The sequence below is a fragment of the Atractosteus spatula genome, chromosome 8 (assembly GCF_055471065.1).
Source record: "Atractosteus spatula isolate fAtrSpa1 chromosome 8, fAtrSpa1.hap1, whole genome shotgun sequence".
NCBI lineage: Eukaryota > Metazoa > Chordata > Actinopteri > Semionotiformes > Lepisosteidae > Atractosteus > Atractosteus spatula.
In genome coordinates this window covers 19,544,982-19,567,917 of record NC_142713.1, presented here as the reverse complement: position 1 = coordinate 19,567,917, position 22,936 = coordinate 19,544,982, and the positions used below count along the sequence as shown (strand labels likewise).

At 38.2% G+C, this 22,936-nt stretch overlaps 1 protein-coding gene across 1 annotated transcript in view; it reads left to right on the top strand.

Moving 5' to 3' along the window:
- The window catches only part of frmd4a (FERM domain containing 4A), a 211,210-nt gene that overhangs the window by 100,391 nt on the left and 87,883 nt on the right, over window positions 1-22,936 (top strand). The window contains exon 2 of the mRNA XM_088923580.1: window positions 8,349-8,414. Within this exon, the coding sequence (XP_088779706.1) occupies window positions 8,349-8,414 (66 nt within the window). The remainder of the gene's footprint in view (window positions 1-8,348; window positions 8,415-22,936) is intronic.

Below are 22,936 nucleotides of genomic sequence, written 5' to 3'. Positions count from 1 at the left end.
TAATAGGTTAAGGGTTATGCTAATGGAGAGTAACTTGTATCTAAAACACAAGTAAGATTTATTTTACAAATATATTATTTTATCAAAGATATAACCAACTGAAACTCTAGTAAGATTGCGTATACAGGCCATGTACAGTATATTTTACCCGTAATGTTTTCTGTGACATTTAAGCTAGAGCGTTTCATGAAATCATATACTGTACGATTCCTTAATTGCCTAAGGCAGTCTACAAGCATCAAAGGGTTACTTCGTTTTGAATATCCTCGGATAAAGAACAAGTTTCTCAGGTTCATTCCAAACATAAGGGAAATCAGTGTTTTGCAGGGAGAGGTTTCCCTTAAGATTCTGGCTGTTCGTCTGCAAATCCAGATGTCACTCAGTAGGTTGTACTTCAGCAGCTACTCACACCAAACGCAAAGCACCCGACTGCTGTGCTTAAGGTTGCGGAGTTTCACATGACCCAGCGTCAGGAGCTGCAGGATTTTTTCCCCCATTTTCCTTCTACCCTTCCCCCACATACAGCCTCATTTCACTTCAAGTGTGTTTTCCTGTACTCGTGAAGTCGGTGGGCAAGAAAAAAAAAAGAAAAGCTTAGATGCATCACAGTAGCTGATCCTATCGCTATTTTCTGATTATATGTTCTTTCGCTTCGCATGCTCATAAAAATTCTCCTCGCTGGTGTCGCACGGGAAAGAGGTGGTAGCTTGAATACGGATAAACCATTTGGGATGAATAGTGCAGTGGTGCTACTTGGAAGCAGGCCAGCGGCTTTCTGAAAGAACGTTTAGCGGGGAGATGGGATGTCTTGGCACTGTGCTGGAGCTGCTGGCTTGCAGTAAACGAGAGAGGAAGGGCTGTGTCTGGCTCCAGTGATCAACGCCGGCTACAATGGAATGGATGCTGCTGTCCTTTTAGGCCAGAACAGAAGCCTCCGAGTAGGACTGGATTTTTTTTGATGCATCATATGCAGGGATTAATTAGGGGTCATCCGATTCAGTTCGTGCTGTGGAATTTTATGTTGATGACACTGTGAAACCTGAAAGGTAAGATATTCACGTTTCCTTGGGCGCTGCAGAGCACAGATCGTGTCAATGTGAAATCAGTTCAGTTAAGTTACTCGTTGTATGACATACCGGCAGTCTGTACTATACAAGAGGCTGGAAAACTGAGCCTTCATTTTGGCTGACTGCTGCTGCAGAGCCCCTTTCAAGCACGGGGAACAGCAGAACAACTAACAGAATAACAATTTATTCTGACGATATAAGAATTCGTTCCTCCTGCAGAAGCGGCCAATCGCTGCATTATAGTAGATTTCAAACTTGAGTTGTAATAAGGCATAAAAGAGCTCTGTGAAGTTGTTTCTAGACGTTGTTTATTGCTGCTGGTACTTGCTCACGTGTTTGAAAGATTCACCCTGCACATTTGCTAAGGTTGAAGATTTTGGAGTATTGTATTTTATTACTGCTTGCATATATGCCCTTTGTTACGTATTGATTATTTATTGTTTTCAGTTGTGTTGCTTTGTTTCCGTGTTATACTTATGATGTTGTTACTTTTATTTCAGAAGTATCCGATTCATTCGAAGAGATACATTATTAAAGCAATGTTAATGCAGGAAGTACATTAAAAGGTGCGAATAAAACATGCTGTACACTGTACTTTGTTTCATATGGGATTTATGTACGGGTACAATAAGATGTGAAATGCTTCAAGACAGCAAGTAAAACAGCTGGTGTACATTTGATTTGCGTGTTACTGCAAATCCGGTTCTCGAAAAGCTGTTAGCTCTTAACGGTATGCATTTTTTAAAGACGGACTCATTTTCCCTTAGCAATATGTTCGGAATGTGAGGAAAGTTTTTTTTCTCGCAAAACATCATTCTTTACGAAGTCTAGAAATGCCTTCTAATGTGTCATGAGTCGCGTAAAAGTTGTTTCTGTTTGCTTATGTTTAACTTAAAAACAAAACCATGTATTCCCTGACTTTTAAGAATACTTTAGGTACTTAAATTCTGTACCTAATTACATATCTACACAATACAGGCGGTTAAATTCACATTCCTTAAAGTGTGACCTCGTATGACAGATGTCTGGATTGCAGATCATCCACATCAACTAGTAAGGTTTTCTGTTACCGCTTTCGTGGTAATAAGTACTGTACAGTATATTACATGTACATGAGTGACATATACTGTACAGTATGTAAAGAAAGCTCTACCGGTTAATACTGTGCAGTTTGCGTGCAAGCTTGAACTTAAGACTTGCCTGTGAGGTATGATATTTATGAATCTCTTCAAGGCGTCTTTTCAGTTCCTTTAGGTGTTTTTTTTTACTTTACAAGCCTCATACAGTATGTCGCCGTACTATTTTTAGATTAACCAACCACCTTTAACAGATTCCGATGGGACCAAGCACAGAGACTTTGCATCTGTAACCAATTATCGAAGCACCGCCATTTATTTTTAAATGATTTGTATACGTTTATAATTTGCAGCTATTTTTTTTTCTTTGTGCAGTTTTAATCGTTTAATGACCAAATGAGCTGGTTTTAGTACAGGGGCCTTTTTACGATGTTTTTAAGGATGTCTGGTGAAGAGTTGAAACAATGCATCATTTTCAAGGACCACGTAGATTCGATTTCGCAAAGATTGACTCAGGTGTCCAGTTATAAAAAATGAGTAAGACTCAAAACATCCCATGTTTTACGTTGCTAAAGTGATTGCTTAAATTAGAGAATATTCACAAGGATTGCAACTTTGATGCAGCTGTGTCGTTACGAGTTCACTGTTTCATAGCGTGTGACTTAACAAAGAGAAAAGCCAAAGCAAACTTTACATATTAGACTTTACAATTGCTTGGCTTTTATGGTTGTTCAAACAGAAATCGTTAGGTTCAAACTTATCCCTACGCAAGCGCACACACAAGACCCGTCAGAGTGCTGAGATGAATTTTCGGAAGGCTGACTGGTTTGCTGAGGTTGACTAACGCTCATTCCATTCAGAGAAACCACGCTCAGTTCTGCCAGCCGCTGACGACGAGATTTGTGGCGGGGCAGGGAGGACTGTTGGTTTGGGCTGGAAAAACTCCGGCGGCCAACTGTCAACGGTTCAAAATATATAATATAGTGCTTCCCGATTCAACTGTTAATGTCTGCAGGAGAGGATAGTTCCAACACGTTAAAATGGACCGTTTATGGGATTTTGAAATTAGTGTCTTAATTTATAAACCGAACTAATATTTCTCATACTAACACTTATAATTTCGAGGCTGGAATTTTATGAATGCCTTTCAAGCTAATCTTTTTTAAATCTGCTTTATACAAAAAAAACAAAGAAGCATATTCCCCAGGTGTTGAGGAAGTGTGCACTATTTAAAGACTGAAGTTAGTTAAATCAGCATTTCTTTACGCTGTATTCTGTATTGTGCGTCCGTTCCACATTGAATATGCTTCCTGAAAGCAGTTTAAGTCATATGACAGAACTGCCAAGTCTCTAAATTGCTTCTATGCCAGTTTTTCTTTTGTGGTTCAAAATCTGTGTTGTCTGAGTATGATTTCATGCTATGAAGGTGTTCTGCAGAATGAAATTAGTATAAAAATATCAGGTTCATTCTGTGTCTTAATTTCGTTTGTATTTACCACGTCTGTTGCCTAACATAGAATCAGATGCATTGCTCCCCAGTAGCGCTCAATACGAGATTCTGCTTTATAAAGTCAGTCAGTGATCAAGAGACAGCACGTTGAGAAAATAATTGATCTGGTAAGCCTAAAGACTCTTTGGCTAACCTAGTTCTGACATTTACTCAAGAGAAAAATAGTCTTCTTAAATGTTACATTTGAAGCTATAGTAAATGGGAGGTTTGATCATTCAGTATGTGCAATCTTTGATAAAACAGTGGTGGAACATGTCGTTTTCCCAACTGGGAGACATCTGTTAGGAGATTAGGGTTAAATCATGTGTGCAAAAGAATGATGTTTCTTCTTTCTAAATGTATCACTGCACTGAACATTGTTTCTGTAAAATCCTCATGAAACAAGATGAGCAGTACTGCTCATAGGAGTGTAGCATGTGAAATTTGCAGGCGTGCGAGGCCTTTAGAGTACAGTGTCATCACTAAGGTCATATCATGTGCTGGACCCTTAGATCGGCAACAAATCGTTGTTGTCATTTCCCCTTGTGCTTTGAATCAGAGCTCTTCCAGTGAATGCCTCTTCATTGTAAGACATTCTCCTCTGATGGGTGATTTTGACAGCGATTATCATTCACTTGTCTGTGACTGCTACCGCTATGTTCATAAAAAAGTCTGCCGCACCCCTCCCTCCCCACACACACACACCAAAGCAGGTTTTCTGCTTACTGTGCCAAGGCAGGTGTTTCAAGTTCAGTTCGCCCACTGGGATATAGTTAACTCTTCAGGCTCAATAACATAGATGTGTTTTTAGTATTCTTTCGGTCTGTAAAGAAGTACTTACAGTATGTCCTTTAAGATGTTGAGGTAAGTCTTTCAAGAGCTGTTTCCAGTTAAGTAGTAGATATATTTTAAATATTTTTTGCTCACACCCGAAGAAAGCTCCACAGCTGAAACTTTATGTTTCCTTTCTTCTCTTTTCAGCATGGACCTTTTACTTGTTCCATATTTTTTAATGTTTTTGATGATTCTTACTCTTCTATAACAAAGCACAGCTGGGTTATAAAGCTTTATAGCAGAACAGTAGTCCTTTAAGAAACACAACGTTTCGGCTGTGGAGCCTTCTTCTTCTTCACACCCGAAGAAGGCTCCACAGCCGAAACATTGTGCTTCTTTTCTTCTCTTTTCAGCATGGAATAAACCTATAACTGTTCCTTTGCAACCTATGCGTGCTGACGCAACTATCTACATGAATATTAAAATACTGTCTTTGACTAAAGCTTCGCAATGTTAATGCAACTTAGATGGTTAAGTCCAGAAAGTCTTTGTTGCAGTACATCATTATGTGTTGCCATTAACGTTGAGAACACACCTTTATTAGTGAATTGCTACGATTATAAATCAGACCTTTAGATTAGAAAAGACCTTTATGTTGTATAAAACATTCTAAAAAGGAATATAATACTGTTGTGGAATGAATGGGGCACTGGTGAGGAGCTGACATTTATAGAAGGTCGTGTTTTATAAGGGATTTCCTTGGGGAAGAATGTCTGTGCCTTAGATTGCCCAAAGCCCCTGACATACACAGGAAATTGCTGCTATTGGGGCTATTGTTTCTGTTCCAAAGAATGTCATCAAGCAGAATCCTGCAAACACAAAGTGTGAGCACCCTCAGGGTTCCAGACATGTTTACAAGTAGCACAAATAATTTAATATATACAGTGCAGTTTTGATTTGATTACTACTGTGATGTGTAAACAGAAGAAATAAATGGCAATAGTTTGGGAAATGTTGGATAGCATTTCTAGCCAATAAAGAAGTTGGTCTGAAGAGGGGTGGATAGTGATTTTGAAATGTATTGCTCACAAAAAATATCAGAAATTGCTTGATAAAAGTGTTGGCTGCATTATTTGATATTGCAAATTAAAGTAAAGTCAGGTTTATGGTTAACATGTATTGCACATTTTTGATTGAAAAAGGTGAGCCAAGCTGCAGTTTACAGTTTTGAAGAAAAGTACACATTTATTTCTATCCTATCTAGGGCATAGGACAGGCATGTTGCACTAAATAATGGTGCAATCCAACAGCAGATGATGTTTTCCTAAAGTTGTTGAAACTTTCTGAAATTTTCTTGACCAAAACTGACAATTAGCAAAGCAGATTTATTTTTTTTCCTTTATTTCAGTATATTATGTCCTTTTGCTAGGCAGCATGTTGGCACAGTGGTTAGTATTGCTGCCTCACAGCATTGAGGCCATGGGTTCAATTGCAGATCTGGAGTGCTGTCTGTGTGGAGTTTGTATGTCCTTCCCATGTTCATGTGGGTTTCTTCCATTTGCTCTGGTTTCCTGCCCCAGTCCAAAGACATACTATTTTTCAAGACAAAATTGGTTTGATTTTTTATTCATTCAAAAAAAGAAAACATGCCTTGATACTAGTGCTGGGTGATAATTTGATAACGATAATTATCGGAATATAATTTTCCTCGATATCATTTTAACAAAAGTTCGATAAATGTTCGATATATATGTTTATGCTTTGCGCATGATATGCGTGTGCGTGTTGCAGACCGGCCAGCTAACGTGGTGGTGTTTACCCACACGGTGGTGGCTGACAGGATTGTAGTTAGAGTGGAGAAATGAGCGACACTGAAGCAAATGTAGTGCTGCCAACGACCAGCTCGAAGGACGATGACATTGTCAAAAGAAAAGGTCATTCAACTTCGGTAATTTGGAGATATTTTGGCTTTTTACGATCAGACATAAAACAGAGCACTTTAAACTTTGCAGTCTGTCTGAACCATCTTCTATGTGTGTTTTATCACACTGCAGTATTTAATTTTTCTATTAAGATATTTATTTTGTAAATTTTACTCATGCATATTTTGACATAAAAAAGACTTGAATACTCTCTACCTCAGATTTGTTTAATGTTTCTGCTTGGGAAGTGTTTGTTGTGTTCTTAAAATAAAGAGTTGTTTAATTTACCAAGTAACTGTCTGGTTTCTTCAACTTTCACTCAGGAGAAAAAATCTGCCTTTAAACTTGAAAGAAATAATGATTTGACATTTATCGTGATAATTATCGATATCGACTGATATGAAAATTTGTATTGTGATAATGTTTTGGCCATATCGCCCAGCCCTACTTGATACCATAATACCTCAGGTACAATAACATACAAATATATACAGATAATTGTCATTTGCTTAGCTGGACATTACAGAGAACTGACAGCTGCTTCTCAATGAAAGAGAAAGGGCTGCCACTTCCACAAGATGTCCGAATACCCTCTCTGAAAACCTCCACACCCCAAAGGAAGTGGCTCATTTTGGGGGTTGTGCTTCAATCACTAGGGCTCCATGATCATGGAGGAATGGTGCTAGATGTTAAATTTTAATACCCTGTCCCAAATGGAAGAACAAGAAGGTAGAGATGACAGATGTAACCATTTAAAATACCTGCTTTTCCACCACACTTAATCCCTAGAATGTTTATTTGAATTGCAGCATATTATTTTGATGGCTAGGAAGTTTTATTGCCGTGAATGAATTGTGGGTTAATTGGTTTGTGGGAAGATTGACCCTGGTGTGAGTGTGTGGATGTTTGTGTCTGCTTCTATCTTGTGACGGACTAGCGTCCCACCCAGGATATATCTTGACTTGCGCCCATTGTTTGCAGAGATTGGCTTCATTAGAAAATGGATTGATGGATGTCCCTTTGATGTGTTAAAGTGCAATCAGGAATTCGAAGTGTCACAGATGTCGGAAGGGACGAACCGTGGAATGGCAGGAGAGCGATAAAGACCCTATGTGTAGTGGCGAGACAGGGGTAAGCCCGGGCTCAGCTATTCAGGAAATGCCGTATAGAAACCTATGCCCTCAGGCCATGGACAGGAGCGACCTGGTGCTAGGCGGGTCTCAGGACATCCAAACCTCAATGCTGAGCGAGGAGCAGAGCAGAAACAGGAAATAAATAGGCTACACAACAAGACACACCAGAAAGACATGAATAATCACAGGGGACTAGGTACAGGACAGAAGTAGAGTGCCCTCTAGGTGTACTGGGCGTGACAGGAAGCTCAGGTGAACATGAATTATAGCACATTTTTCATTTCAGTAAACGGTCCTGCATTATTCGGTACTCTTTCGTTTTTGCTATATGGTGGACATCCTGTTCTGGGTTTTGTGCCTGCTGCGTTACACTCCAGCAGTCCTCTAAGGGTAATGTTTTAAGGATAAAAAACAATAACAATCCAGTCACCTGTATGAAGTGGTTGTTACTCTACTTTTACCTTAATGGGAATTATAATGTTCTTAATGTTTTCCAACCATGGAGTTGTGATCTCCAACTATTACAGAAGGTTCAAGCATTAAGTACTGTACCTGTGATTTATGACCACTAGTTTACAAAAATGTGTGTTGCCTTTTTTTTTCACTTGAATGTTTTGGCACACTTAGCGGAATTGAAATCATTAAATAAAAATCACCCCCAGTAATTAGTGTGACTTCTTTCAGCACGTTCTGCAGGATTCCTAATTACAGCCACAGTTGTCAATGTAGCATATAGCACTGGTATGAAACCTCCAGAGTGAGTTCTGCTGCCTGAATGAGATAGACACACAGGGAGGAGTTTATATTCCCATCACGCTGCCTTGGTCTAATTGTCACAGTTCCATGCCGAGAGGAGAGGCTAAACTGGTCTGTTTTCTTCTTTCCAGATGACGGAGGGGCGGCGATGTCAGGTACACCTCCTCGACGACAGGAAGCTAGAACTCCTCGTGCAGGTATTTTAGTGTTGCTTTTTAAGTTGTTTTTCTGCGTGGTTTAGATAAAGGAAACGGATTACTGCAAAGAAGGGCAAGTGCCTTGTTTCATTTTCAGTTTTTATGTTGGAATTGCTAGTATCACAGATTTTTCGTCTTTATACCATGGCAAGTGTTTATAAACTTGACTCAACTGCCCTTTGTACCGGCAAGTGAGGGATGGGAACTGCATAATGTGTTTCAAAATACCTAAAACCGCTGTTTCTATTTACTTCAAGTCCAGTGGTGCCCACATTAAAGTTTGAACTGCCTGTAGAATCAGGCTTCTTTCACTCTTCCTCGCTCATAGATGCCCAGCAGGTCATAGACAATGCTATTGCATGGTTAGCTGGGCCAACTCAAGCCCACCTTAGTCTGTGGGAATCAGCCAGTTGGTTGTGCCACCTATTAGTGAATCCTTGTCCTAGTCAGCTAATGAAATGAACCAGCATTGTTTTGTCGATATAACTAAACCTGTGCTCTGCTGAGTCTTTACTGCATGATCTGCTCCTTAAACATTCTTATAAAGCGGTGCTTCACCAGTCATTGGGCTACTCCGCTTGTGTTTTGCTGCTTAAATCCTGGCAAGTCTTTAAATGTAGAAGCCCACTGAATTTACTTGCAAGATGCCAGTCTGAATCCAGTGTTGTCCTTGAAGGCTGCTGCCTGTCTAACATCACACAAAGCCACAAGAGTAACTCCTTTCTCTGAATCTTAATGCGATGAAAATACCTTGAGTCGCTGTTTCTCCTGCAGCTGAGCCTGACACCAGACAGGCTCAAGGCTTGCCCAGAATAGAAAGTATCATCTTCACTTTCAGTGCAGGATTGTTCTCAACGTAGAAGCTTAAAACGTTAAAAATTGTCAGAATTCAGAAAATGATCAGGAATGCTCCAGGTGCACTTCTTCGATTTGATCAGCATATATTAATGCACAATAAAATTCAACATTTTTCAGAGACCTGCTTATCAGCTCATTAAAAGTTATATTTTCTGTGATCAACACTTGTTTAAAACATCAGATTACCTTGGAGTGCTGAAACAAATTCAGAAAAGTATACCAACTCTCCCAAATATTTGTACTGTATTCCTTCTAATGATAATTCCTTACATTTACCTGACAAATTCTATCGGGAGAGTTTTTCCTTTACACTGAGTATTCTTTACAGTTGCCCTGTTCCCTTTTCCTCCTTCACAACTGTGGCCAATTCCACACATCCTGTAGGGTCAAATCACTGTCTTAGCTCAGCTCAAAATGTTGAGCTCTGCACTTTCCTTATAAGGAAACTAATGTCAAAACCTTTCAACACTGTGGCATTGAAAAGTGTACTGAAGCAGAGATTTCCTGCAGAGTTCAAAGTATCGAGCTTCACAAATGAATGTGCAGTAAACCTTTACATGCAAGTGAAAAAAAACACATCTGTTGTCAGGCATAATGGTCCTGTTACTAATAAAAGGTGAAGAATGATGTTTTGTGTTATGATGTAATCAGACTCAGAGCAGACTTTGTTTCTCTAAAGCGTTTTTAGTTTAGTCCTCATGATGACTTAATTGTTCAGTTTTCTCAGAGATTAGTTGATTATTGCTTTAAGTGATTTGACTACCACGAGGTAGCGCAAAAGTATAGCTTAGGCTGACTTTTCTCAGTAGTAAATTTTTCAGTTTTGCTGAAAGCCATTTAACATGCAGTACTTTTTTTTTTTCTTGGGTTGTGAAGTATATTTTCAACCTGGGTCTGAGTAGAAAGGGATTGTGTTAGTATTCCTCGTTTGATTGTGTAAGGAATGCAAAAACAGTTTTCCACCCAAACTTCAAAAAGTGTATATGAACTACATAATTTATAAAATAGGGCAAGAAAAAACAAGATTTTCTTCCAGGGTACTTCAGGAGAAGAAAATATGACTCAAAGCCATGTTACTTAATCACAGCTGGGATGATGTGTGTGAGTTGTGAGAATTGATGGGAATTGCTACCAGCTTTGTGAATTCTGTTGTGCAGAGTCACCGAACTAGTTCCTCTTGGATAACCCTAAAAGTATTTTTCCACTGAAAACAGGATATTGCATTTCTGGTTTTTCAAACTTGTTGTATGATGCATCTTGCTTATAGGTTACATCACAAGTTTGGCTTTGCAGTTGTGAAAAGTCAGGAGTGTTAGTTGTAGCAGTGCCACAGTATAGTTGTAGGATCACAGATGCTATCTCTTTCTGCTTGGTGTCTGACTGTTGAATGTAGAACAGCTGATGTAGGAAAAGAAGGGTCTGATGTTTCTGTTTGGAGGATGCATTCCTAGAAGTGGCTACGTGAAGTGCAGTCTAAACAGTCTGACCGGAGTGCTTATTTTAATGGAGTGAACATGTACCATTGCAGCTTTTCCGTCTTCCTGTTGAGTACAGTAGTAAAAACAGTCCACAGGGTGGTGGAGCATCGTACACTTTTATTACAGCACCCTTTACAGGATTGAAATGTTGCATGACTCCATGTCACATTGGCATGAAACAACGTGTGCCTCTGAGATGAGAGTGCGGTTTCACCCCAGTGAACAGCTTAAATCCCAAAAGTAACATAATTTTTGTTGAGGCAGACAAGTTAGCTGTTCCTCTCTCCATGCCTTGCTCAAAAACATGACATGTTGAATAAGTGGATGTACTGTAGGCATTAAGCAAAAGAATTGTAAGATTCATTTTTTCAGAGTTCAGACTGTGATATACAGTACTGTAATATGTCAAAAGTGTTTTAAAATGTTTTTATACTGATTTATAAATAAAATGTTCTGTATTCCAAAATGCATCAGAATGATATGTGCCGACTTATTTTAATTGCTCTGAAAGAACTCTTGCAGTTTAGAAATGCTATTAAAACAATCTCATATTGTATTAGGTGTTGCACTCAGTCTCCATTCCTTCAAATGCATTGATGTGTAGACCCAGAAAGAGTGAATAATTTTAAAGTTTATTCAAATGTACACAGGACTGTAATACAGAAACTTGTTTGTTGTGATCATTCCAATGTACTGATTAAAGAACCTTTAATAACTGTTCAAATGAACATAAAAATGTAAAAGGAGCTCTTTCGTACAGAAAATATGAAAAGGTTTCTTGACTGGTTGTGGACCACTTACTGTATAAAAATGTAGGTAATTTAAGAAAACTTTGAACAGAGTGTTAAATATGGATCTTTCTTTCTCTGGCAGCTGTTGTATCAGAGTAGTTACTATAATTCTTGGAAAGGTTATCAAAGTCACCTTTATTACTTTAGCAGTTGATGGCTTAACATGACAGGCACTGAGGAGGTTGTGTGTTGTGGTTTTGAAAGTTGTAGCTCTTTTTTTCCATTGTTATTGTGGTATTCACCTGCCTGAAGCAGACTGATTTGTGGTCTTTTTTCCTTGAAGGCTCTGTTTAAGGGCTTAGTATTTAATCTAAAATAAAAGGCGCTGTAATTGTTAGCTAAGGGAAGGGCTGTCACTGCATTAAACTTGGTGCGGCTCCCAAAACAGATGTAATCTCTCAAAACAGAACTAATTATTTTCTTACCCATGCATCTTGTGGATCTGAATTTTTAACTGTTCAGATTATGTCTGTGGCGTCTCTCTTACTAGCCAACTGTAACTGCACAAAGTTGTTCCGTGAATCTGACTTATTATAGGCTTATAATGTTCTCTTAGAAGTGTTTTAAATGCTAATGCTTGTTTCTAATTGCTAAGGAGTATTCAGTATATTTAGTGTAATACTGTATCATAATACACGATTATGATAATTAGCTTAGACCACCTTTGTTCTTGTTTTTCTCTTTGTTGTTTGTGGGTTAGAATGTATCTGGCAACTGTGTAGATAATGAAATGGGTCCTAGTCTTGACTGATTTTGTACATTCGGTATTGATGTTAAAAGTTGTACTTGAGCTACACTCCACTCTTTAACACAAAGAATGACAATACTATTAAAGAATAATTAAGAATCTTAAGTAAACATAAATAATGTTACATCCTCCAATGTGATACATTTGTTAATGACCTTCCGAAATATTCACGCTCATGACTTGGGCTAAAAAGCCGTGTTGTTTAAATGTTTTTTTTTGTTTTGATTTGACTCCTATAAAACTTATATATTACATTTTCTTCTGTACCTTTAATTTGGATTCAGGGAGTATAGCTGTTCCTAGCTCAATATTCTGAATCTTCTTGGTAGAGTGGTCAGTTTTGTGTCGTGTTTTATTTTTGTGCTTTGATTTGTAACTTTGTGCATCAACTTTGATTTGTAACTTTGTGCATCAACTTTATTGTGCATGCTGTAGTTCTGTGGGTCTACTCACTGAGTATTGTGTAGGAGCATATATATCCATTTAATATATCCTGAGGGTTTATACAGCTATATTTTTCCAATAAAATCATATAGTTAAATAGGTTTACTTGTATGACTGTGTCAGCCATAGATCAATAGTATCTATGGTATAGGACACACAATGTACTCATCTGTGTTTTTTAAAATTCCTTTGAGATTTTAGACAAGCTTGCAGTCATTAGGTGCATGGTCAGTAGTAATAGGGAAGTAATTCTTTCTTTAGACCATGAGTACGCACTTTTGCTGGATGAACAGCTTGCTCAGTGAAGGACTAAATGCTTTTTATGGGAACTGTGCTCATTGCCCATATGGGACAAAGACAGTCTTTGAGACCATTAGTAATAATATTAACGGTACTTAACTGATGAAACCACTTAAAAAGAGTAAAACTGTGTATTGTGACCGATGGGCTGTCACATAGCAATCTTTCATGCATCTTTATTTAATAGGCATGTGCTCGTTAGCAAGATACGGTTTCACAAGCATTAACACAGGATTAAAATTAGCACCTGGTGGTAGCCTGACCACCTGTCATTATAGTAAGTTAGATGTATTTAGCTAAAATGGGCATTGACAGGCCCTTGGGTTGTGCTAGAGAAAAAAAGGACAATTGAGCCCTTAGAATTGAGCACTCTGAACCCTTAAAATGTCTTAAGGCAGAATGTCCCCCATGGAGATTTATGTACCCCACTGTTAAGAGTAACAGTAGCTCTATATTTCTCTTTTTCTACTGGTTGCTCTTCAAAGCTTTGCAGCTACAGGGTGATCCAGAACAGCAAATCTCATTTTAAGTTAATTTCTCACCACACTGGCGCCTTTCCTTTAAGGAGCGCGTTTATTGTATAGGCATCTGAAATCTAATCCCAGAGTAACAAAAGCCAGATTTTTTTTAAAAAAGAAAGTAAACAGTTTCACAGTTGGAAATTTGAAATAGGGGCAGGAGTTTGTATTGCTTCAGAACAAAATGTAGTCGAACATTGGTAAGTTATTACAGCTCCATTTTTCTGCCAAAATCAAAAGTTGACTGTTTTTAGTTATTAAAAAAGTAATAAACAATTGGACATTTCTAATTTGAGGTCAGCTGTGCTTGTATAACCTGCATTTTTTTTATTTTCTTGCATTTTCTTTAAAGCTAGTTTTGCTGTTTTGTCAGAATCTATAAATAAAAAGCAATAAAATATCGATGTTTTCTGGCTTCATCCATAAATAAATAGCTATTGAAAATTATTGTTGTTTTGGGATTGCTTTCAATTGTTGGCCTTAGAATTAAATGCTTCCTAACTTGGTATTTTGTTTTTTGGTGAAACATGCTGCTCATATAAGTGCATAAATACTGCCTTAAAGACCCTGTATTTTAAGTGTAGACTGTAATTTTGGAGTATAGACTATACTATGTCCTTTAAACCTTACTCAAAAAGTAGAAAAAAATGACTCCTGTCCAATCCTGGTCCTCACATGCCAAACTGAATGTCATTTACCAAAGACTATGTGAGCACAGGTTTTCAGTGTCTAAAGAAATTACTAAATAAAACATTTTCGCTAACTAATACCCAGAGAGGTTTGTGTCTAATAGCTGTAATTACAACTGGTGCATTAAATGCTCTGTACCCTGAAAGCTGAAAACCTATGAAAGGTGGTACAGTATATGCACCATAGCATCCTTTATTATTTTCATATACATGATAATTCTAAGATACAAAAATATTTTACTGTGCCTCCACCCCATAATTGTGACAAAATTGTGTGAAGCCTCATAAAATAGGTAATTATTTGAAATATTTTGGTCATATTTGTTGGTAAACCCATCACAGGTTTGTTGTTGTGGAAATCAATACATGTATTCACCACACTTTCCCTATTCCATCCCTTTATTTTCAAAAACTGCTTATTCCGACACAGTCCAGGTCACAGTGAACTGCCTAACCGAGCACCCTAGGGGGCTCAAAGCAGGGTAAACCCAGTACAGCATGCCTATATTCTGTGTGTGCAGGACACCCACATGTACAGTAACACACATACAGGGGTAAGGGGGCAATTTAGAGGCACTGTTTAACCTGCATTTCTTTGGTCTGTGGGAGGAAACTGAAACATCCAGTGAAAGCCCGTGAGGTCATGATGAGAACATGCAAACTCAACATGGAAGGCACTCCACACTAGAATCAAACCCAGGATTCAAGAAATGTGAGGTAGCATCACTACCTGTCTGTCACTCTCCTTGTTTATCATACATAGGGGACATCAGTTTTCCAATGTCATTTCCACTGCCTTTAATAGAGATACCAACCCTCTGCCTAATCATCAGCATAATGCGCAGGGCCAAAAACTCATTTACTGCTGTGCTTGTCTAGTGCGTGCCGTGCTTATATTTGTGTTGCAAAATTATTATCTACGTGTCAGGGCGTGTGAACAAATTACAGGGTTCTGTAATTGTAGTGTAAGGACGGTTTGGAAGATGTGTCATTCCGTTTGGACTGGTGATTCCCATTGGTAACATTAATTCAGCTTTGAGATCTATCCTTTGATTTTGTTTTTCCTTCTAGCGCACTGGAACCGAAACAATCCAGCTTCAAAATGTGTAAGCTTCATAATGTGGACCTCATTTCTGTGGAGAAAGAGGTTGTGGAGTTGTTTTCAGCCTTGTCTCATTTTCTGTAGAGTTTTGTCATTTTCCTTCGAATCTTGTTCTTTGCCAGCCATGCAGAGATGAATAACATTGCCCTGAAACCCTCGGTGGACGATCTACAGTACTTTTCTTGCTCGAACTGTTGGCAGCTGTCTGCACTGTTCAGTGCTTGAATGCATCTGCATTCAGAGCTGATCAAGAAAGCACACTCTACATGTCTCATCTCTTTTGTTTTATTGCCTTTTTATTACAGGCAAGAGGAGTCAAATCTGATTATAAGATGTATGACTGTCCCTGCTGGACAGTCAGAAAACAGCAGAGTTAATGCTACTCTGTTTGTCCACAAATGTAATAAAGCCCACTTTATTGGCCATATTATATGGGGACAGGTGATTTTTTTTCACTGAATGACTATAACCAAGTGCCCTTGGAGGAAGACTTAAAACCATGAATGACTTTGGATGTTTTTCCTCCTGCAGCTGAGTTGAAGTAGAACAAGTTGCTGTATTCAAAGACTTTCCATCCTCATACAGTACTTAGGTCCATGTGCAAGCTGTTCAGTTTCATTACCTGTCTTCCATAGTGAAAATGGCTTTATATTGCAGTTTTTAATTTTATCTTGGATGGCTTCACTTGCTTCCAGGTTGCTGCGACACTTATCAGGAATAAGTGGTTTTCTGTAATGGAGGGATGTGCGGGCCAATGGCTAAATTGAGTACAGCGGAACCAGTTGACAGCTCAGTGATCATTTATCCACGAACAGATACTGTATGACTTCTTTCTATGACTGAGGGCCTCGCTGTACATTACTCTGCCCTTTATAGGCTGAAGGTCCTTATATTATAGCAGGTTAAAATTCTGTACTTGCATAATGGCTTTTAATTTTTACATTTTGGGTTCTGACTGTGAAGCACTTTTACAAGATTGGCGTGTGAGGACTAGGATTGGAACTTAAAATTCTAGAGATGTGATCTCGTCATATTGGATCCCCACTGCTTTCCAGTTAATTAAGTATGATCGTTGACTGCCTTGATTTCATGCAGCTTATGGTGCTGCAACAATGTGATGTAATTTTGTTACCTTTCCATATGTATAGTACAGGTTCTGTAATGCTGAATATGCCCTATGGGCACCATTTCTTCACCATGAATCCTGTGGAACGTTTGTCACTTATTCTCTTGTAGAGGTAATACCATTTATGAGTTATTACAGTGCTTGTTGAGTGAAATACTTTTTCCACCATTTATTGCCATCTTTAATAAGAAAAAAGGCATGGAGAGGGTTATAATCATAATATTTATTACTGATGTCTCTAGCACATTCAGTATGTTCCAGATGAATAATCAATTTTACCTAATCCTAGTAGTACAGTATAATAGAGTATGCTACTATATGTCAGCTTAGTCTCCTATTATATATTTCATTACTTTAATGTACTGAGGCTGTCACGAAGTGTTGGTCAGGACCCTAGGCGGATGGTATAATCCGGAAGGGAGTGAAACAGACACAGGGAGGAAACGACTAGGAACTGGGCAGGTTGACAGACAGGGGGGCATGACTACAGTGTACTGGTGCTCGGGGGGCGTGGCCAGGGCAAACAAGTCCAGGGCGGTTCAAAGGGAAATCAAGGGTGAAGTCCAAAGGTCCAGTACCGGGTGATCCATCCAAGACAAAACAAGACAAAGTTCAAAACTGGAACGGGATCCGGTGCAGGGATAGGAGATAAAACAGGATCACGAGGTCAGGCGCTCTGAACCCCAGACTTAGCTGGGTCAGGACGCCGATAGGAGGCCTATGCCCTCAAGCCGTAGGGCGTAGGGCGTAGGGTCTTCCAATGCAGAGACCGGAATAGTGTGAGCGTCTGGCTTATATAAGGAGGAGCTGGACAGGAGGCAGGTGCACAAAATCAACTTAAATGTGAAAGAGCCGGAGCGCCCTTAAGAGAAGGGATTACAGTCATGAAAGAGGCACCATATTGTAAACTACTATGCATGATTTTGCCATTCAAAGGCCTTTTTTTAACTATTGTTTTAACTGTTTTAACCAATTGACTTTTCAAATCAGAACTCTTTGCTGGTAAAATCTTTACAAATGTACCTTTAACCATGCAGTTAGTTTTTGTACTTTTAACACAGTTCATTACTGTCAACTTTTCTGTGACAGGATATTGTTCACAGCTTCTTTTCACATCGAACCTATGAGAGGTTGCAAATAAGATGAGACCATTCCATCCATGTGGCCTGTTTGGTTGCTAATACCAAGTTGATCCAACAATCCCATCTATCCATTTTTTTAAAAGAAGCCAGGATATTGGCTTTAACAAGATGGCTGGTTAGCTTGTTTTATATTCCTACAACTCTTTAGGTAACGAAGTCCCACCTGTTCTTAGTTTTAAATGCATATCCACTTATTTCTGCCTTGAGTTCACTGGTTTGCATTTCAGTGCTAATTCTGAAGAATTTCCCTAGGTTGTTTTGAATTAGTCCCATCTTAAACAGTCTTCTCTGGTCAAGACTAAAAAGGTTCTGTTCTTTGTAGGGTCAGTGTAGGATATTACTGAGAATATACAATCGTTTCTCATTTTACACAGTAGTTAGGTTCCAGACATAATGGTATACCCAAAATGGTGTATAATCAGAATTCTCCCCCTTAGATCCTCCTATTCCTTTTCCATAAACAAGTAAAATAAATCGTAAGTGTAGTAGTATGTGTATGTATGTAGTTTAAAGCATTATGAAAACAGTAAAACCGCAAATACAGTACTGTGCAGTACACAAAATATAATAATATTAAAATACAGGGAATATAGAAGATGCATACAGTAGTTGTCACTCATAGCCTTCTCTCTCTGTCTTTCATTGCACAAATCAAAAATTAAGTATTGCCATACATGCCAAACTGGTCTTCCCACCCCTTAACCTATTCAAATTCTCAAATTTGAACACCAACACTGACCCTTTTCGAACCCTTTTTGAATTGCCTTTCCCCTTCGCACTTGTTTCTTTCCCCTTCATACTTGTTTGTTGATGTTGTTGTTGTCTGCAGATTTGACTAGTACTGTATATTAATTTTACTAAAATTGAGATCATTGATATAAATTAGGAAGACAATGTTCTGAATACAGATATGTGTGGTACTCCGCTGATTATATCAACCTAATCGAAGAATTCACTGCCGATCTATACTCTCCGTTTTCTGTCCATTAACCACTGTGGTTCTCAATCCAAGCACACATACAGTTTGTTGAATGCTTACTGTCTGCAGTTTGAGAATTCTTTGTAAAAGAAAAAAAATATCCAAAGCCTTCTGGAAATCTGTATCACATTGTATGCTTTTTGTCTACTAGCTTATTTAAGACCTACCTTTTCTAAAACAGTGTTGATAATATCCTAAGATCTTATTTTCAAACAGTCGATCCTCTAGTTTAGTTACTGTTTCCTCAACCTTACATTTTTATATGCATTTTCCTATCTTATTGCAGTTTTGCTCTGCATTCATAGTACAATGGGCGTATGTATCCTGCTGTAGTTCCTAATAGCTGGATCATTGATAGTGCCTTAGAGGATTGGACTATTGTTTTACATTGTTCTTTAAGCTGTGTGTAAAAATAAGTAATTCTCCTTTTGGACATACTTCCAGAAGGACTCCAAAGGGAATGAAAACCTACTGTACAATTGTAATCAAATTGTTATTTTAAATAGATTCAAATTGAAATTATCATGCTGGAAGATTAATTGATTAATTGATTAATTCAGACCGCACATCTTTTAATCAATTCAAAGATGGGGAAGCAGTGTGAATTGTGCTTCACCTTTTAATCATCAGTTTTTTGGTGGGGGGTGAATTTTCCTTGGTTTCCCCGTTGGTCATGCATTCAGGTTCAAGGCACTTAGAAAAGCAATGTCATCAATTTTTCAGGAGCATTACAGAAACTAAATGTGCTATAAGGAGTATGTGTGTGTGTTTTTTGTGGTGCTTGCCAGGGTTCACAATGAGCGTAGGAATATCTCAGAATGATGTTAACAACGCAAAGGAACTGCCATTTAAAAAACCTCCTTACATTATCCCTGGCATGACATAAAGGTTTGTGGGTTATTGTGTTAATAAGATTTGTGACCCTTGCGGAATGCCTCAGTCCGAGTTCACCCCGCATTCCTCCTTCAGGGTGAAAATGTCTCATTTTGCGAGACTGTGTGGACAGAAGCCATTCAGAGCTGCTTACGTGTGCTCAAATTTTAATTGCACCAAATTAGATCTTAATGAGTTTTTTTAGTTTTAATTTATTTTTAGGTATACCATATTTTTAATTAAGATTTCTCACTCTTTCTCAGACATAATGAGAGGAAAATGGAAATAATATTCCAGCTGTAAGGCTTTCATTTAGTATCAAAGTTTTTCTTTTGGTACAGCATCGGGAGGACTAAAACCTTTGCTCATGATAACATCTGACCTTTTTTTCAAGAAGGAATTGTGTGTGAATTAAAAATAAAGTAAATGTCAAGTAAAATGTTCTCACTGCAGTTTTGCACAATATGATCTAATGAAGATACCATTCAAAATATCCTATGTTACTACTGTATTTACCATAATGTTTATTCCTCGAAAGCTTGATATGTATAAATACAGTTGACTCGCAACTTACGCAGGGGTTAGGGATTCTGAGAAGCGCGGTCAGCTTCTCGTATTGTCAAATTATACATTATAACCCTTATAAAAACCTTATAAAAACCACCTGCCAACCTCTTATGGTAATACAATATATTAAATATAAGTATAAAAACAGTAAATAAAAGTAAATAGGACGACTGTATAGGCTCACACTGCGTAAGTTGAGAGCAGGTTATCTTTAGCTTAGGTGCTATCTTTAGGTTATGGCATTGAAAGATGGAGACATGACCGTGTAAATGTAGAGTTGTAGGACTAAGTGTGGAATTAACGCACACTGCTCTTTGTTTTACATTTTTCATGGAAGCTAGACTTGGAGCTGTCGTAAATTTAATCAGTGCTACCGTATACACTGTAATAGTATATGCGTATGCTATGATCCTGTCAGAATATTCTGATATTGCTCTTGTCAATACCAATTTGTTAAGTGCAGCACTCCAATAAACCATCTGATGCCATTTTGGATAGCTGAATCAAAACAATTTATCTCCTGCCACTACTAAATGCTTATATCTATAATGGTTGTATATTGTTGTTCAAGCTGTCAAAAGGCTTGCAATAACAAAACCAATTTGCAGTAAGCCCTCAATTGTTCAGTATGGAAATACTGACAGTTTGCATGTTTGGCAGGGTGACAGAGAGGTATGTTCAGAGATCACCAGAGATAAAGAACATAAGAGCATTTACAAATGAAAGGAGGCCATTTTGCTCATCAAGTCCATTTGTATTTCGTAGTTAATCGATTCAAGGGTCTCATCCAGCCGTTTCCGGAATGAATCCAAAGTATCATCTTCAACCACTCGGCTGGGTCGCTTGTTACATACTCCCACATGCTTTTGAGTAAAGAAGTGTCTCCTGTTCAAGCTGTTAAATAACACTTCCACATAGTTCCTTTTCTGTCCCCTTGTTCATCTTCCACTGTGAATTTTGGAGAAGTCCTCTGGGTTGATCAGTGCTTTTAAGAATTTTGGATACGTGCATCAGGTGCTCTCGTGTGTTTAAGATTTAAAATGTTCAGTTCTTTCAGCCTGTCAGAATTTAAAAGGAATGGTGAAGGATGAGCACTTTTCCCTCTGAAACCAATGCAATATGCAGGCCAGTTTGCCGTTCCTTATGTTGCTGTAGCTTGCAGAAAGATGTGTGTCTATGAGATGTAGTCCTGCGTGAGGAGGCACAGGTCAGTCAGGTTACCTATAGTTCTCAATGTTGCATCAATGTATACATTTTCAACATGCGAGCAGATAGTACAAGAGTAATAGCTGTCTTGGTTAGCAATACTGTTGTGAAGCGACACTCTAGCACATGTTTCCTGGAAGAATTGAATATTCAGAATAAAACTGAATTTACATAATGTATTTTACCCACATATTGGGGGTGGTGCGGTGGCTCTGTGGCTAAGGATCTGCGACTGTGGATGAAAGGTTACCAGTTCGTATCCCGCAGATGGCAGAGGAATCCTACTCCGTTGGGCCCCTGAGCAAGGCCCTTAACCCCAACTGCTCCAGGGGCGCCATATAAATGGTTGATCCTGTCTGTGTGTCTCATGGAGAGCATGTTGGGGTATGCAAAAAGACAAATTCCTAATAGAAGAAGTTGTATATGGCCAATAAAGTGATCTTATCTTACTCACAAATGTTATCTTACAAGTTGTTACATAGAACTAAAACAGTTTAGGATGACTATATGATAGAAGTAACAGTATTTTAAAAAAACGTGAGGTAGAACTTAAATTAGACAAAAACCATACTTGTTTTGTGCTCAAGTAAATTGAATCCTTTTTCTTTACAAAAGTCAAGCTTATTGAAATGTGGTGCAGGAGGAGTTTATCTTTTAAGCAAAACTTAAGGCAATGATGAAGAAACATTGAAGGAGGACTGAGGAGCCAGTCTCTTATCATTTAACACATAGTAACACATTGATTAATGAAGTACTTTATATGCATTTAATATATTAAGAGATGCCAGCACAACATGCTGAGTCTGAGTCAAATTACATTTTGTTCCTGAAGCCATCATAGCTCTCAGTCAAGAAAATCCAAGAACGTTTGTGTTTGTATAAGACTCCAAGCTCAAATTCCTTTTTCAGAGTATCAGGTATTCCATGCCATTTAGTAGTAGTCCTTTCTCATGTTTCTTCCTGCATATGTGGTACCCATCCCTAAAACAGACAGGTGACAATAGTAATAATGTTGTGTATACTGTAGTTGTAAATAGTCAAATGAACAGAGAGGTGGCTCTGGAGAAGAATGTTGGAAGAAACATTTTATCTGGAGAAGCTGATGGCAAAGCAAAACACTTGGTTAAGAAATGCCCTGTGCTGTGACTACCCCTGCTCTAACTGAACTTTCTGAACCTTTTGAATCCTAAGTGAGCGATAAAGCCTTAGATTTCAAACCCATGCTCTTACTGGCCATTACTCAAGGAATAACAATAAATCGAGATTTGTAGTGGAACAATGACAAGGGAGAATATTGCTGGCACTTACATACGGCTGCCTAGTTTATAATTGCCATCCATCAGAAATGAAATAATTCTGTGGGTTCCTGTCGAGTTGTTAATGAAGATAAATCAAATATTCCGAAAACAATACCTACACATTCAGTAAGAGCTGGGACATAAAATATTCTCCATTACAAAATGACTGAATTATATTTTAATTTAATTCTAGCTAAGTAGGAGAGGTTTCATTCTCAAATGCCATAAGTCACAGGGGACCAAAAAACAATACTGGCGATTAAAAATTAAAATAGTATTTAAAACAAAATTAAAAAAAAAAATTAAATGCATATGCTCAGAGCCCAGTAACAGCCCTGGGAAAAGGAAATGGCTAACTAGCCCTGTTAGCAAAAAAGGCAGTGGAATGAATAATTCACTGGAT